Here is a 17,484-nt window from a genome sequence, read left to right on the forward strand (position 1 = left end):
CTTCCTCTTGGTGTCTCTTGGTCTGAAATACTCTCTGATACAATAATTCCCCCTTGAGAAAAGGAAACAGGCCAAGGTCCCAGGATGAAATAGTCAAATAACATCCACAAGTCTTGTGATCACATACGAAATACGAGAGCTCTGTGCATAGCATAGTGAAAGTTGCCTGTTGTCACTGTCTTTGCTTCAGGAGGTCGTACCAGACTCCACTGATGGTTTCTGGCAGAGTCTGTTTGGGGTTCTTCCTGGGGAAGTAGGTGTGGAAAACCAGACAGATGGCTCAGTGGCTGTAGTCTTCAGTCTCAGGAAAAGGAAATGGAGTTCAAGGCCATGTGCATTGTTGCTAGATCTGGGGAGAACACGGTCTTCGGCTCCCTCCAGAGCCATGTTGGCACTTTGGCATTCAGACTGGTTATTAAACATTCTTCATACTGTTTGAAGTTTTAGACCTTTAACCATTCTTCATACTGTTTGAAGAAGCTACAATTAACATCTCCCAGGCAGCTCAGAACTTGGTTGCTAGGCAGCAGACCTTTAAAGACAATTTGTCATTTTCTGCCATAAGAGAAAAAATAGTAAACATTCACATTCTTGGAAAATTGCTTGTTTTCCAACTTCCAACTTTCTCGCCATGACAAGGCCTCCAGTTCATCAGCATCCATTTTATTCTTTACTTAGTTTTCATAAATAATTCAAAGGCATTTTAGAAGAGTAATTGAGCTTCTTTCAAGCATAACCTCTGGCTGTTTAGAACAAAAAGGATGTTTGGGTGATAGTGGGGTTGCCATATTTGTGGACAGGTTTTATATAAATGCACAGAGGCTCCTTTGGAAGGTACAGAGTACCAAGGTGCCCAGCTTATATGTAGCCTTGGGCAGTAACCCAAGAAAGTGGTGGTAGATTCGTGAAAGGCTTTTGAGTCATTCAGCCTTTGTTGGCACCTTGCATGTGCTAGGCCCTATGTACACTGTTGGGCCCCAGCCTGTGACCCAGCTGGACCGCACTGAACTCACCTCCTTCATGTGGGGGCTATGGAGTAGGAAACCAGGGGATTCCAATACAGGACCTGTGGGAGTTCACAGGAAGCCCAGAACCCAGCCTGGGATCCGGGAAGGTTTCCCAGAGCACATGTGGACCCGTCTGAGACCTCCAAGATGAAACAGGCCAGCCCCACTTTGGCAAGAGAGAAGAGCATCCCAGCAGGGTCCTCCCATGTGCCAAGAGTGAAAAGTGCTCAGGAGACTGAAGTGTATTTGTGTGGCCACAGGGCCTGGTAGGCCCTACAGCTCAGCCTGAGGGAACAGTGGAAGGCCATTCAAGGGCTTGGAGTTTGCAAAGGCCACCATCTAATTTACATAGTTCAGCCTTTGGGGAAGCTATCTGATTTGGCTTCTGTGCAGGCAATGAGCAAGTGGCCAAAAGGGGCAGAGGGGCTGTGGGGGGAGTGTTGGGTGGCTCATGGCCTAGGATCCTGTGCCACTTGCAGCATATAGGACCTTGTGTAGGTTATTTAACTAACTTTAGTTTCAGAATAGGGATGATGGTAGCATCTACCTCACAGAGTTAGTGTAAGGACTCAAATTAATTGAAGAGCTGCCTTTAGACTGGTGCTGAATACCCAGTGCTCCTTAAGTGCTGGCTGCTACTATTAGGATAGTGCTCCCCTGCCTGAATTTCCATCAGTCCCCTGGCCAAAAGGACCACTGTGTCCAGTCTGCCACCTGCTACCTAAGTGACCTAGGATGAAACTTGGAACTGTCTTGGGGCTAGACTCTCTCTCTCTCTCTCTCTCTCTCTCTCTCTCTCTCTCTCCCCCCCTTTCTCTCTCCCTCCTGAATCTCTGATCCAGTTGAGCCTGGGATCCCTTCCTGCAGAGTTCCAGTGCCTCTCCTGTTCCTACTTCAGGGCCACCTCTCCTCTGCTGGTGTGTCTTGGCATTCTGGCTTCCCAGACTCCAGCTTGGGTAGTGTGCTGGTCCTTGGGCTTTGAGCCCTGCTTGGGGATTTCAACTCTGCATATATCCGTGAGGTATCTCACCCTGTTAGTGTGTGTTCAAAAAGCTCTGCCAAGGGGCGCCTGGATGGCTCAGTCGGTTATGCGTCCGACTTCAGCTCAGGTCACGATCTCACGGTCCGTGAGTTCGAGCCCCGCGTCGGGCTCTGTGTTGACAGCTCAGAGCCTGGAGCCTGCTTCCGATTCTGTGTCTCCCTCTCTCTCTCTGCCCCTCCCCCGTTCGTGCTCTGTCTCTCTCTGTCTCAAAAATAAAAAACGTTAAAAAAAAAAAAAGCTCTCCCAAGGAGCCAGCTGGGGGTCTCAGACTCCTCAGATAATTCCCCAGAGCGGGCCATTCATTCATTCTTTCATTCATTCATTTCATCACTATTTACTGAACACCTGCTATGTGGCAGTCTTTATGCCAGGCACTGAGAACATAGCAGAACACAGGACTGCTTTGGCAGGGGAGATGGCAAGAAACAGACCACAGGAGCACACCAGTTAATTGTGGGGGTGTTAAGTGCTGGGACGAGAGGCAGGATGACAGGGTGGAACATGGCTCTGTGGGGTGCTCCCTGAGTCAAGGTGATCAGGGACAGGAATCCTGAAAGAGATGATGCTTATACTATAGTGCAGGATGAGAGAACTGCAAAAGGTTTCAGGCTTACCCGTGCCTTTTTGGAGGGGCACTTAGTGACCGTAGTGAAGGGTTGATTTCTGGAGCAAGGTGATACGCCCTTCTGGGTGGGAGGCTCCCCATGGCATTGGAGTGACAGGGCTTCGACCTATACCACTTGGCTTACCTGGATCAGGAGAATTTGGAGGCAGTGATGAGCTGACTATGAGTTCCATTCACCTCACCAGGTCCTGTCCTGGGGCCCAGAGGGGAATAGCCCAGCTCCAGCCCTGCTGGGCTCGTAAGAGGCCTTAGCTGGGAAAGACCCATGCCAGCAAAGGGGGACTTGTGAAAGACAGACAGCACAGAAGCACCCAATGCCTGAGTTTGTGTTCTTGTATCAGCTGCCTTACTGCTTGCTAATAAGATATGCAAATTATCAGGGCTGTGAAATCTTCCCCACATTTCATCTTCTGCTTAATTAGCATTTAATCGTAATCTCATTTTAATTTTTTCACACTGGCACCCTAATTAAATGTTAGGGTGTTAGTCTTAACAATTAAATTATATTGGCAAATAGAGTCTTCAAGAAACTTGACCTTTTTCAAGCCAGGGCGCTCTCTAGCTAGATGCAAATGTTAATTAGATTTCTGGACGATGTTGCCTCAAGCCCCCTTGGTGCACCCATTTCAGTTGTTTTCTTGCTGTTGTGGCCCTAGATTCAAATGAGACACACACAGCCAAGTGATTTGGGCCCCTGGCAGGCAGAGGTTGCCACTGAACGGGTTGGTCATGAACCCCTGGAAGGCCAGTGATGCTGGTTTTTCTGGGGAGTGTTTGGTTTGGAATTTGGTCAGAGGCCTAGAAAACTCATTGAAGTGGTTTCTCAACTTGTGATTCTGATTTGATAATCACTGGGAAAGTTGGTGCCTAAGCAAGTCACATAGTGTCTGGAGCTGCCACCAGGTCCTGCAATATCCCTTTGTGGGAGGCCACAGTGAGGTCAGGCAACTGGGCAAGAGAGGCATTGCTGGTGTCAGCTGGGGCTGGGCTTGGAGACTGTTCCAGGGTGGAAGGCAGGGAGTCGGAGTTGGGGGGGTGGGCAACAGACAGAACATTGGGAAAAGCAGATTTCCCCTGAGTTCCCTGTAGCCCAGAAGAAAACCAGAGCATGAGGGTGCAGACATTCATGGCCTGGTCCTGAGAAGTTTTGGATGGGCTTGTCTAAGAAGGAATGCAACCTTCTCTTCTTCTTACTCTGTCACACACAGAGGATGGCACTTTGTTGCCCCGGCTGAGCAGGAGACACAGTGTCCTTGTTCTTGAGGGACATTGGAGTCCCTGGCTCATGGGAAGCTATTCTCTGAGCTGCCCCTGGGGACTGGCCTCTCCCTCAGCTACTTATGTAAGATTCTGATATTTGCCTGGGGTTGGTGCCCTGTACTTCTTCACACCTCCATTTGAGCCTGTGGTTGCAGTACTAACATAATTTTAAGTTTTTATTTATTGATTTTGAGAGAGAGGGAGAGAAAGATTGAGGACATGAGCAGGGGAAGGGCAAAGAGAGAGAATCCCAAGCAGGTTCCATGCCGTCAGTTCAGGGTCTTGTACTCAGTACCATGAGATCATGGTCAGACGCCTAACTGACTGAGCCACCCAGGCGTGCCCCCACCCCCAGCTTTTTTTTAAGTTTTTATTTATTTATTAAAAAAAATTTTTTTTAATGTTTATTACTTTTGAGAGAGAGGGACAGAGCAGGGGAGGGCCAGAGAGAAAGGGAGACACAGAATCTCAAACAGGTTCCAGGCTCTAGGTGTCAGCACAGAGCTTGACACGGGGTTCGAATTCACAAATCATGAGATCATGACCAGAGCTGAAGTCGGCCGCTTAACTGAGGCACCCAGGCACCCCTTTATTTATTTATTTATTTATTTTGAGAGAGATTGAGGACATGAGCAATGGAGCGTAATTTTAAACCTTCAGTAGAAATTCCCCAAGCAGTCACTTAATGGCAGTATTGCATTCACAGAAGCCTTCCTGCCATCTGATTTTTCCCTTAGGTTTTTGACCTTTCTCAGCAAGTTTTTCCTCTTCCCTGAGTTCCACTCCCATCCATCATTCAAACTCTGTTCTTTAACAGATCAGAACACAGGTGAATTCCGTTCAGCACATTTATTGAACATCTCTGTGCAGAGCCCTGTGCTGAGTTCAGGGAAGGTGTGTTAATGTAATTATTGCTTTTACATAAAGCAATACAATACAAAGTTGGCTTCTTACTTTGAAGTAAAGTGGGGGCAGTGGTGCGGACAGAAAGCCCACTGGAGTTGCATTTGCCTTTTCCTGCCCTGGCTGTGGAGCAGACCACCCTGAGGCACTCTTTCTACTCCTGCTCCTGACAGGTGTTCCGGACAGACTTGATCACAGCCATGAAGATTCCAGATTCCTGCCAGCTCAGCCCGGATGACTACTACATCCTGGCCGACCCATGGCGACAAGAATGGGAGAAGGGCGTGCAGGTGCCGGCTGGAGCAGAGGCCATTCCAGAACCTGTGGTGAGGTAAGTTGGGCATCCCAGGCTGGGAGACCCTAGACAGGGGAGGCTGGGACAAGGGACCTTTGTAGCCTGTCTCTGTTCTTAGATTCTTTGGTCCCACAAACCATTGAAAATTTCCAGAAATACTGGCAGTTTGCCTTTGAGGCTGAGGGCCCGGACTTGGGCTCAGCTCTGGAGCCAGATGGCTTAGGTTCAAATTGCCACTCACATTCAGTCTGACATTGGGCCAGAAACATAACCTCCCTGGGCCTTGGTCTCCTTGTCTGTGAAATGGGAATGACGATGGTACATCTACCCCCTATGGTGGTTGAGATGACATAGGGAAACGACGCCTGGAAGACATTTGGCATGGGACCTGGCTCACACAAGCACTCAGTAAAAACAGGCCATGAGTTGTCTTCACATCAGTCCCAACTGGGTCCCACAAGCAGGTCTTATTTGGGAAATCTCCAGGCTTTTAAATAGTCTTTAAGTCAGGAATAAGCCATGCTCTTGACTTGTTAACTCCTTTTGGAGAGTTCTAAGTGGGAGGGAGTTGAATGCTGACACACAGCAGATGCTCCGGAAGCAGTTGCTTCCGGAATCCCAGGAGGATTCCCTGCCAGGGCAAGGTAGGAGCTAGGTCAGGGTATATCCTCTCCAGGCTTTGTAGCCTTCAGGTCTTGTGGATCACAGAGACCCGTGGTGCCTCATGACTGTGGCCTTGCCTCCAGCAACAGAGGTCAGCCAAGTGATGCTTTCTGCATGCTACAAAACCCTCTAAGTCATGTCTCTGGGTAGAGGGACCTGATGTCTTGACCTCCCCGGCCCACCGGCACTCTTGGCCTTGGCAGCCCCATGGCTCTCACTTAGGCCCATTTTGACCAGGCCTGGGGCAAAGATTCCAGCCCTGACCTCCCTTGACATTGGCACTGTTGCTTTCCAGTAGCCACACCTATGAGTGCCCGCCTGGTGCCAGACCTGTGCTGGACATGGAATTACAGAGGCAGATAAGACTCTGAATGCTGCTTATGTGCTCTGTGAGGACCGGGGGCTGGGCAGGGCTCATCCTGTGGCTGCTGAGGGCTGAGTGCTGGGCCCTCTGACAGTCAGGGGAGCTCTAGTATTCTCTGGAAGGGAGAATATGTGGGATTTGGAGAGGAAATGTATTCTCCACATCCTCTCCCCAGGGCCAGAAATGTGGATTAAGCTCCTAGCCAGTTTGACACCTTTACATCTGCAGACTGTGCAGACTGAAGAACTACTACTAACCTATTTGAACTAGTTTTCTCCTCTGTAAAATGGGCCCGATAACAGTAGCTGCCTAATGGTGTGGCAGGGATGAAATGAGAATACACATGGCAAGGGCCCAGGGCAGTAAAGGGGAGGGGCAGGCCACCAGCTGGGCTGAGAGGGGATTCCTGATTAGGCTTGGCCCAGCTGTCTGTCCTCCCTCCTCGATGTCAATGTCAGGTGGTTCCGGAAACATCCAATGGCCTGGGTAATTAATTGCAGATGCTTCCACACCAGTAGCTTGGCTTCTGTCTGCCTGCGTGGTGCTTTATCTGTTGACATCAAGAGGAGAGCACGTGTTCAGACTGCTCTGGCTTTTCTAGGTGCATTCCCTGCATATGCTCAGCTGCTCTAAGCTGACAGGAGCCAGGCACTCCCCTCCTGTCTGTGCTCTTTGGAGAGGATAGACTAGAGGTAGGGAGGGGCTGTTTCCTTTGCAAAGTCTTCCCTATCTCCCTCCAGCCCAGTCCCGCCATCTTCCAGGGCACCTCCCATTGCAAGGCCCTTATCTGGAAGCCAGCACAGCAACCACCATGGTCAGAACTATTAACAGCAGTGCTTCCTGAGGATTCACTGTGCTGAGCCTGCTATGTTCATCTTCTCATTTAATTACCATACCAGCCCTATAAAGTACATCTTACTGTCCCCATTTGATAGATGAGGAAGTTGGGAAATTCTGGGGAATTCCCTGTATGACCGCCAGGGCCTAGTGGGCTGGGCCAGGAAGTCACAAGCCAAGGGAACAAGCACTGGGTTGCCCCTGTGAGGCCCAGAGAGAGGCTGTGCCCCCATCACGCTGTCGTGCTGGCTTTCATTGCTATTTCCCCACTGCTACTCCAGCCCCCTCTGTCTCCCTTTTTGTCCATTCTTCCCTGGCCCTTTGGCAGGTCTGCCTACCTCATGGTCTGAAATTTATGTGGGTAATGAGAACCTGTCTCAACCCCTGATCATGAATTGAGTGATGGCCTGTGCTGCTCCCTCATTGTATCCAGAAGATTCAACCTAGGGCAAAACCAGCCTCTGGTGTAGGTATAGGCTTTTGAAGTAGAGACCCTCCTCCAGATCCCAGCCCAGGCCATCTGCCTTCTTCAGCTGATCTGTGTCCTGTTAGCTAACAGTTGAGACTGAGACCTTGGCTTAGGGTCAGGTGATCCCCAGCTGGTAGAGATAGCTTCTTCCATAACCAGAGCCAGAAGAGGTGTAACACTTGAGGATGAGATCCCCAGGAAACACAGGAAATGCCTTTTCTGGTGTGAGCCCCTTAACCCTAGATTCTCAGAGAAAGAAAGGAACTTTCTGACTGAGAACACAGGTGTCGGTAGTTACACCAGTAGGTAGTAGGGCACTCTAAGGTTATATCCAAAACCTCATCGAGCATACGCTGGGGACACAAAGTAGCATCAAGACAAAATTAGTCTATGTTTTTAAAAGAATGTATTAATTCCAGTAAGATCTTTGTGAGGAAAAGCAGGATTTTATAGGACTAAGAGTATCAGTATTACATCTATTTGGAATGACCTATTTTACAGGGGGGGCTGGATGGAGTCACCATTAGTCGTTACCTGAGGCCTTCCTTAATCTGGGCCTCTCGTGTGGGAAAAGGTGGCACCAAGCACTTTCCCTTTCTCCTTACTCCCCCCAACCTTCTCTGAGCCTCCCTCTGGGTCTGGAGGCCATTTTCACCTGTCTCCTTCATCCTTCCTGCCCCTCTGGCTGACACCTGGGGCATGTCCTGGAGCCCAGGAGTCCTCCCCATAGCTCAGCCATGTCCCTGTGCCATCCTGCCCTCCCCTCCCGTGTCTGCGCTGAGTCACAACCCCTGGCAGCCCTGCCTTGGACCCCAGGAGGCTCCTCGGGCAAGTGAGGGCCTCTCAGCCCCTGGGAGGGCTGGCCAGATGGAAGCCAGGCTCCACAGCAATAACCATGGCAACCGGTGGAGGGTGGGAAGAGCTGGCATTTTGAACTGGCATCAGGAACTGAGGGGCAGCACACAGCTGAGCCAAGAGGGGGAACTATACCCTCCCCAGATAAAAAGCCCTCCAGTTCCATCTCAGAAGGAGCAAAGTGATATCTAGAGGTCTTAAAATACACACTCATACACCTGTAGTGCTTACTGTGTGCCAGGCACTGTTGTAAGAGCTTTCCACATATTCATCCATTTAGTTCTTATCAACCATAGAAAGTAAGTACTGTTGTTATTAGCTTATTTTTTTGGATGAGGTCACTGGTCACAGACAGGTTGGGCAGCTTGCCCAGATTACACAGTAAGTGGTAGATCAGGGGGCTCCTGGCTGGCTCAGTCGGTAGAGCATGTGACTCTTGATCTTAGGGTTGTGAGTTCTAGCCCCACGTTGGGGGTAGAGTTTACTTAAAAAACATATAGTGTATCAGGACTTTGGGTCCACATTTTGCAGCCAGGACCCTTCAAATGTAGCTGCCTCAGGGAGAGCCATGACCCAAGGGAGGGCTGCCCTGGAGTATGATTCTGGGACCCATCCTTACTTATATCCAGGGGAGGAGGCCTCCATCTCGCAGTGGGGGAGGGGACACCATGGTGAGAGACTGACTGCTCAGGTTATGTCATATTTGAGGGAATGATAAGGTATGTGGGAGACACTGTCTTCTGGGAGTGTAGACCCTTTATGTGGAAAGGGCCACCGTGAGCTACAGCAGTGTACCCAGGTAAGGCTCCTTCTCACCCTAGAGGAGACCCAGCCTCACTTTCCCCTGTGGGGACATGGGGATAATCTTGGCCTCTCCCTAGTCTTAAGGGGTATGCTGAAGGACCTGAAGCCCCACTGGCTCTTTCCCCCTTGTCCCACAGTGGCCAGCACTGGGCATTGCCCAGTGAGAGCACATAGGCTGACTCCTATAGGCCCAGGCAGGGCAGATCTAGATTATGGAGCTTTAGCTAAGGCCCAGTTGCCTTCATGAGAGGACCAGTAGAGTGCTCTGGGCAGAATGGATGTTTATGGGATGTGCAGGACAATAGGTCAGCACCTACTCCCCACCCACACTCTGCCCTTTGGTCTGCTCTCCTGCTTACCCGTAGTGCTTTGAGTCTCTGCAGGATGGGTAGGCAAGAAGAGGTAGTATAAGGAAGTAGCATCAAAAAATCACACTTGTCCAGCAGCTCCTCATCTGGGCTGGTCGACTCACTGGAGGCTGCCAGACCCAGTAAGGCTGGCAGGCTGAGGATCCCTCCCCTCATAATACCCTCTCTTGATTTCCTAGGATTCTCCCGCCGCTGGAAGGCCCCCCTACCCAGGTGTCCCCTAGCAGCTCTGAACTTGGTGAGGGCTCCCAGCCTGATTGGCCTGGGGGCAGCCGCTATGACCTGGACGAGATTGATGCCTATTGGCTGGAGCTTATCAACTCGGAGCTCAAGGAGATGGGTAGGTGACCTGCCAGGCTAAGAGTGGGATCGGGGCAGGTCAGGCAGAGTTTTCTTCTGAATGCCACCCTCAGAAAGGTAGTGGGCACAACTGGGCTTTGGCACTGCATAGATAGGAGAAAGTCCCCGCCGTATTACTGATTGATTGGAGAAGTTATTTGGTGTGTCTGTGCCTCATTTTCTGTAGCTGTCAGGTGAGTGCACTAATAGCATGCAATTTCCAGAGTTCTTGAGAATATTGTTAGTAAGCCTGACTATTAGACAAAGAGTAAGTGAACACATTAATGAGTCTAGGATGATAAATGAGGCTGAGGACAGTTGATGTGGGCCACTAGTATCTCCTAGGAAGGTTTCCCCGAGCCCCCTGCCATACACACAATTCAAGCAGTGGATTCCGCATGCACACAGCTGTACCCCAGAGATACTTCTGTGTTATCTGCATGTACACGTGTATGTGGTCACAAGCAGGGTGTCTAAAGTCAGAACACCATAACCAGCCCCAGGGGTCTTTGAGATTGAATGGTCCAGCCCATTCTGTTTCCAGATGATGGAGCTGAGGCCCACGACAGTGGGTGCATTTTCCCAAGTCACACAGTAAGTGGGTGGAGACCCATCCACACGTCTGCCCTGATAGACCAGGCTCCTAACACCCTCCCCTGCTGTCCTCACAGAGAGGCCAGAGCTGGATGAGCTGACGCTAGAGCGTGTGCTGGAGGAGTTGGAAACTCAGTGCCACCAGAATATGGCACGGGCCATTGAGACACAGGAGGGGTTGGGCATTGAGTATGATGAGGACGTCGTCTGTGATGTGTGCCGTTCTCCCGAGGGCGAAGATGGCAACGAGATGGTCTTCTGTGACAAATGCAATGTCTGTGTGCACCAGGTGGGCATCCTCTCAATTGTTCTCCCCCATGCTGCTTGGCCAGGCTGCTGCCTAGAACTGGTCATTCTCGCTGTAGGAATGCAGTAGCACTGTGGGCGTAGGCCCCTGAGAAGGGCAAGGGAGGAGGAGGGAACAGAATGAGTGCCCCATGGCTCAGTCCTGTCAGCCAGACTGGAGTGAATGTCCACTGGGTTCTCTTTCCATCCTTTTCCTGTGGGCCTCCATCAAATCCCGTCACTGAACACCCTACCCCCTGCCTCCGTGACCCCTCTTCCTCTGTTCCTCACCGTCCTGAACTTCTAAACAGGCAGCACCGTGCAGTGATGGAGAGCAAAGCCTGCAGCCAGGGTTCCTGATTTCAAATTGTGGCCCTGCCCTTTACAAACTATGTGACTTTGGGTAATTTCTTAATCTCTGTGGACCTCTATTTTCTCAGCTACAGATAAAAGTAATTTCTTGTGACGATTAAGATACTTCTAACGAGCAATTTGCTGAGAACAGTATAGTACGAGCTATAAGTATTTATCATTATTGATGTTATAAATCAGGAGTTGCCTGACATGCCCCCCTCTTGATCTTGGGCCCCAAAGCTCCCAGGTGTGGGGTGTTTCTGGGCTTTGTTTATAGAAGACTTGACTGGAACCCAGTGGATCCACTCTAGCACACACACGTACACACACACACGCACACACACATCTCCTTATCCACCGGTTCTGAAATATTTCCTAGGGAGCTCAGAGGGTCTTCATCACTTGTCTGTGTATCCCCCATTCATTCTTATCCTTATACCCAGTAGCTCTTAGGTCCATAAGCCCTAGGCATGACCAGGAGGAGCCCCCTTCACAAATCTCTATGAAAAAAAGTAGAAAGCTCTGGGCCTTGTCCTCAGGCATCATAACATACCCAAATGTATGTTCAACTTGCAGGAGTTCATAGACACTTCTGAAATCCATCACTCACTAGGAATCTCTGGCCAAAGTGACTTTCCTCCCAACAGAGGGCAGAGCTGAGCCCTTCCACAGAGGACTGGCATCTTTGCCTTAGAATCCTTCTGGAGGCCTCCTTACCAGAGCCTACTAGCAGTGTGGCCCTGTAGCTTCTAGCTCGGGCTGGGGCTGAGACCATTTGCAGCTGAACCCTGACCAGACGCAGATGGCCATTGCATCTGACTTGTGACCACTCTGCTCTCTTCCCAGGCATGCTACGGGATCCTCAAGGTGCCCACGGGCAGCTGGCTGTGCCGGACATGTGCCCTGGGTGTCCAGCCAAAGTGCCTGCTCTGCCCCAAGCGAGGAGGAGCCTTGAAGCCCACCAGGAGCGGGACCAAGTGGGTGCACGTCAGCTGCGCTCTGTGGATTCCTGAGGTGGGCAGACATGGGGATGGGGCAGCCCTGGATAAGAGGGTCTGCTACCAGAACTCTGGTAGCAGAGCACTGGGAAAGAAGGCCACAGGTTTGCATGAAAAGGGATATCTCACGTGGCACCTGAGAAGAACTGGGGCAGCGACCCACAGAGAGCTTTGCCTGTGGACTTGGACAGAACTCAGGTGGTAGTTTCTATGGGTAAATGGGATTATGGACACTGGGGGATCCAGGTGGTAAGTCTGAGAGCTGGGCAGATGCCAGGCCACAGAGTAGAGGTGAAAGCATGTTGTGGGTCCTTCCAAATCCAGGCAGTGGTTCCAACCAGTGTCATACCCCCTGTTTAAAACAAAAATAAGCCAGCTGACCTAAAAGGAAATCAGGCATTCAGGCAGAGAGCTCATTAGAAGTGGATAGCTAACTGGCTGGGATGGAGGGGTCAGCCTGGGTCTGAGTCTGGGTGGAGGGGGACTGTGGGCAACAGGCTTTGCCCACTCTGAGTTAGAAGAAGCCCTGGGCTCCTGGAAGGTCATGGTCTTTTATTTGAAATATGAAATGCTGACATTCACCAGAGTTTCTGACCCAGCCCTGCTGTGTTCCCGGACTCAGAATAAAGCCCCACTCTGATGCTGCCTTTGCCTGGAAGGAAGCCAGGTGGCCCTGTCAGCAGATGCCCCTCCCCTTCGTGGGCTTCTAGTCTGAATGTTCTTGCAGGGACCCACATTGTGGGCTTCTGTGGTGATAGTGATTGTGTTGACAGTGGTATCTTTCTCCCAGATCAACATCTTGAAAGCTGGGACTACCTCTGAGTGTACCCTGGGCTGGGCACAGCAGAGACAGGCAGAACCAACAAGGATTTCTCCCCACCGTGGGGGCCCTTTGGTTTAGGACCTCTGGACAGGAGCCCTTCCTCTATCTTCAGACATGGGCAGTAGGGAGGCCATTGCACCCTCTGGGTCTAAGAGGTGGGCTGTGCCCAGAAGACTTAGGCATGGTTGTTGGTTTCTCCCCATAGGAGGGATAGGAAGAGCTAAATAAAGGCACATCCCTATTGGCCAGGAAAGCTCTGGAAGCCCCCAAGAAAAAATGCTGCTTTGGGGTATTTACTTGTTGCCCAGAAACATAAATTAAATATATACATGTTATAATAAGTAATCTTTGTGCACGCACACACACGTACACAGTTACACAGACTGCTGTGCACTCTCATACACAGTCACAGTTTAAGACTAGTCACAGGTGAGGAAACGCTAACACACTCAGTGGTCAGCCTGGGATAGTTATGAAGGTCTTGTGATTCAGGGGCTCTTCCATTGCCCTGTGCACACACTGCCTGGTTTCAGCAGACACCTCCCATTTGGGGGATCCCTAGAGGCAGGCTGGGGATGAGAGGCCTGATGCAGCTCCCTGTGTCCTGCCTAGGTCAGCATCGGGTGCCCTGAGAAGATGGAGCCCATCACCAAGATCTCACATATCCCAGCCAGTCGCTGGGCTCTGTCGTGCAGCCTTTGCAAGGAGTGCACAGGCACCTGCATCCAGGTACGTGGCCCGTTCACCTGCTGTCGCCCAGGAGGTCTCCTGCGTATACCATCTGCGTAGAGGGGTGCTTCTGGGACCCTCTGGAAAACACACAGCTGCCACCACCCCCACCCTACTCCCATAGTGCTATAGACAGAACCACTGATGGGCCATGGAGGCCTGGAACTGGAGCCAGATTCAGAACCTCACCTGAGAGGCATTCCTCCATCCCCAGTCCCTCTGGGCATGGGGTAGAGTGCAGAAGCAAAGGCTCACCACATCACTGCATTCCGAAGGGTTCTGGCTTTCCCAAAGAGCGACTGTCTTTGGGGTTAATAAATACAATGACCTCACATCTGACATCAAACATGTGGGAGGGGTAGGAAACACTTTTCGTCCAGCTGAGCTAATAGGCTCTCCCCAAACAGGACAGGGCTGCACCAGTCTTTCCACAGCATTGGTTCCCACATTCTGGTGTGCGTCAGTAATACCTGGAGAGCTTGTTAAAACACGCATTTCTGGGCCTATCCCCAGAGGTCCTGTTTCAGTAGATCAAGAATGGGCTGAGAATTTGCTTTTCCAGCAAGTTCCCAGGTGACCCGATGCTGCTGGTCTACAGACTGGAAAGTGGGGGTCATCCTTTGTCCTTCTTTCTCTAGCAACAGTTGTCATTGCAAACGCTAGATGTGCCTCCACCCATTTGTAAGACTTTCAAAATGACTTGTGAGTGCAACATAAGTGGTCGTTAATAGTTGGGTGGGGTATTCCTGAAACATTTATCAGTTGATCACAGCCATCATCCAAGGCTGTGAGGGAGGAGCAGTCCCTGAGTCGGCCCTAGCTGCCTGGACAAGAGAAGGAAGGGGTCCCTGTCCAACACCTCTTCCCAGAGGACAAAGGAGGGACATGATTCCCCATCTAAGAAGATATTGCAGAAAGGAGGCAGTGACCCACCACCAGCCTTTCTTTTGATGCCTCTTGTTCCAAAGTCATTTTGCCCACATAGTTATGCAGCTTAATCCCCAAAGGATTGTCAAATCACCTGACCATTTCCCCAGGATATATGGGGCTGAAACCCATTTCCTCTCGGGCTCCCCCAGAGTTCCCCCTTCCCACATACCACAGCTCCTTCCATACCCACAGGATGTTGGGGGTCCATGCCATTTTATATAGGGTCTCACCAGCATCCTGGGTTCTCAGTGGAACCCTGGAGAGTGGCCTACATCCTTCTTCCTTCCTACCAGGGCTCCCCTCATGCCTGACATTTCCCCTCCTCTCCCTCTAGTGCTCCATGCCTTCCTGTGTCACAGCATTTCACGTCACATGCGCCTTTGACCATGGCCTGGAAATGCGGACTATATTAGCGGACAATGACGAGGTCAAGTTCAAGTCATTCTGCCAGGAGCACAGTGACGGGGGCCCTCGGGGTGACCCCACTTCTGATCCCGTGGAGCCCAGCTCAGCTGGTGAGGACCTGGAGAAGGTGACCCTACGCAAACAGCGGCTGCAGCAGCTAGAGGAAGACTTCTACGAGCTGGTGGAGCCCGCTGAGGTGGCTGAGCGGCTGGAGCTAGCTGAGGCGCTGGTTGACTTTATCTACCAGTACTGGAAACTGAAGAGGAAAGCCAACGCCAATCAGCCACTGCTGACCCCCAAGACTGACGAGGTGGACAACCTGGCCCAGCAGGAGCAGGACGTCCTATACCGCCGCCTGAAGCTCTTCACACACCTGCGGCAGGACTTGGAGAGGGTGAGTCCCCCTGTCACTTTTCCACCTGCCGGCCTGTCTGGTGGGCATCCTAGGAGGTCTTTCCACCCCATGTACACTGCCCTACAGCAGCCATGGCTCTCCAACTCCAAATGGTGATGTCTGGCCAAGGGGCTGAGGGCTTCCAGTTCCCTGACAAGGTGGGGGTAACTTATACTATGCAGAACAGGGAAGCCTCTAGCCCTTGGATCTCTGAGCCCTTCTTGTCCCAACCCTTTTATGGGCCTGAATGGTAGGGGCCCTGCTGTGTTCCTGAGGCTCTAGGGCATCAGACCTGGGGCACAACCCAGGCTTCGAGCTTCTGTTGGTTTCTGTCCCCATTTGTAGCCTGTTCCCAACACATGAACTTCAGCTTGGAATCAGGCAGGGGAGAAACTGGGAATTGCAGCAAGTTGTATCAGCCCACTAGGCATGTTCTGGACCAGGGCAAGGAAAACCGGTATTAACGTGGGGCGTGGGGGCATATGGGTGGGCTGGAGACACAGTCAGCCTGTGTGGAGTAGAAGGATGAAGCTGAGTGGGTAGACCAAAGTGTGTGTGGAAGCTGCAGGATGTTTTAAGCAGGGACTGTCCCTCTGGCTGCAACTTCCAGTCACTGGGTCTACGGTGGATGGGTTGGCTGAAACTACCCCCAGCTGTGTACTAAGGAGATCAGTGGTCTTGGCTTGGTCCAAGGTGGTAGTTCTGGGAGCAGAGTAAGATGAGGAGACACCATGGCTTTGGGGTGAGCTGTGGTGGTTAAGGGATAGTGAGAGTTGCTTTCTGCCTAGAGCATGGGAGCCCCCAAAAGGTTCCATTCCCTCCTACTACCCCAGAAGAAAAGATGAGGAGATTACACCTTCCACGGAGAATACGCTTGAACTTGACTTTACTTTCCCACTGTGTTTCCTCCAACGCATAAAGTACTACCACCAAGTTGGAGGCAATCTAAAGATGAAACCAGATATTCTCTGAACCCCAGGTGCTGTTTTAGGGACATTCAGTTCTGGGGTTCGAGAGCACATGGGATCATGTCATAATGTCTTTCATGCATGAGCACAGACACACGTCTGTCCTTTCCCCAGTCCTTGTAAGGAAACAATCCTGAGTGAAAGCATTGATGGGGCTTTGTATGACCCGAGGCAGCTGTTTTTCTTATGTCCATCTCGTTGGCAAGTCTGTAAAATGGGTAGAACAACTTCACGGATGTTGTGCCGTGTTGAAGGGAACCTGAGGTGGAGCCTCTGAAACTGGACCTGGCTTCCCCAGTCTCCTTCAGCCGTACTCCTCTGCCCTGAGGCCTGGTCAGGGGGAAGTGACCCCGATGGCCTGAGAGGGAACCTTACCGCCTGGCAGCCAGCCTGCCACCAGATCAGAAGGGGGAGGTGGAGAGTGGGGACACCAGATGTCCCTGGCTCCAGCCAGGGCAGAGAACAAGGCCATCTACATTGCAGCCCCTACTTCCTGGGCAGCCCAGCCTCCTGTGTCATGTGGCAGTGGCATCAGGTACATTCGGACATCAAGTACTTTCAGAGACCAAAGCTGCATCCAGAGTTGTCCTCAGGCCACCTCTGAGTCTGCAGGCTCCAGGCCTCCAGTGCAAACACCCTGCTTTTACTCTTGCTGTTCTCCAAAAGACCCCTCAAGTCTGACCTCCCTGGTCCTGCTGGTCAGCCCACTGGCTCTGCCTGGACAATGCACGGAGGCCAGGGGGCAGGGTTACTTATTTAATCATTATCTTGAAAGTAGAGGCAAAGTAGATTCTCCTGGCCCTAATGAGCAGGTGAAGAAACTAGGGCTCTCGAAAATGAATGACAGAAAGTGTTAGAGGAATGTGTGTTTTCTAGGGTTTGAGTTGCATTTGGGCTTGGATGGGGGATGGGGTTTGTCACCAGGAGAAATGTTGGCTTAACGTCCTATTCTGTAAATTTCCTGAGCAAAAGCATCCCCCACCCTCTTGCCTTCATTGTCAGCTGGTACAAATGTGGCTAAGGGGCCAAGGTCAAGGGCTAGGATGCCAGCAACTTCCCAGGCAACCAGAGCTGCCATGCAGAGAGGCCTCTGGTGGGACTCTCCACAGTCAGGTGTGAACCAAGCCACTCTTCCTCCAGGAAGAGGAGACAGGGCCGACTTTGAAGGGGTGC

The 17,484-nt window shown here is 51.3% G+C and overlaps 1 protein-coding gene across 12 annotated transcripts in view; it reads left to right on the forward strand.

Annotated features, from left to right (window-relative positions):
• JADE2 (jade family PHD finger 2) overlaps positions 1 to 17,484 on the forward strand; it is a 141,326-nt gene that overhangs the window by 107,804 nt on the left and 16,038 nt on the right. For all 12 annotated transcript variants that reach the window (XM_043588005.1, XM_043588015.1, XM_043588035.1 and 9 more), the window contains 6 exons: positions 5,011 to 5,168; positions 9,672 to 9,832; positions 10,503 to 10,714; positions 11,911 to 12,078; positions 13,498 to 13,614; positions 14,879 to 15,343. In XM_043588005.1, coding sequence (XP_043443940.1) covers positions 5,011 to 5,168; positions 9,672 to 9,832; positions 10,503 to 10,714; positions 11,911 to 12,078; positions 13,498 to 13,614; positions 14,879 to 15,343 — 1,281 coding nt within the window. The remainder of the gene's footprint in view (positions 1 to 5,010; positions 5,169 to 9,671; positions 9,833 to 10,502; positions 10,715 to 11,910; positions 12,079 to 13,497; positions 13,615 to 14,878; positions 15,344 to 17,484) is intronic.

This window comes from Prionailurus bengalensis, chromosome A1 (assembly GCF_016509475.1).
Source record: "Prionailurus bengalensis isolate Pbe53 chromosome A1, Fcat_Pben_1.1_paternal_pri, whole genome shotgun sequence".
Lineage (NCBI taxonomy): Eukaryota > Metazoa > Chordata > Mammalia > Carnivora > Felidae > Prionailurus > Prionailurus bengalensis.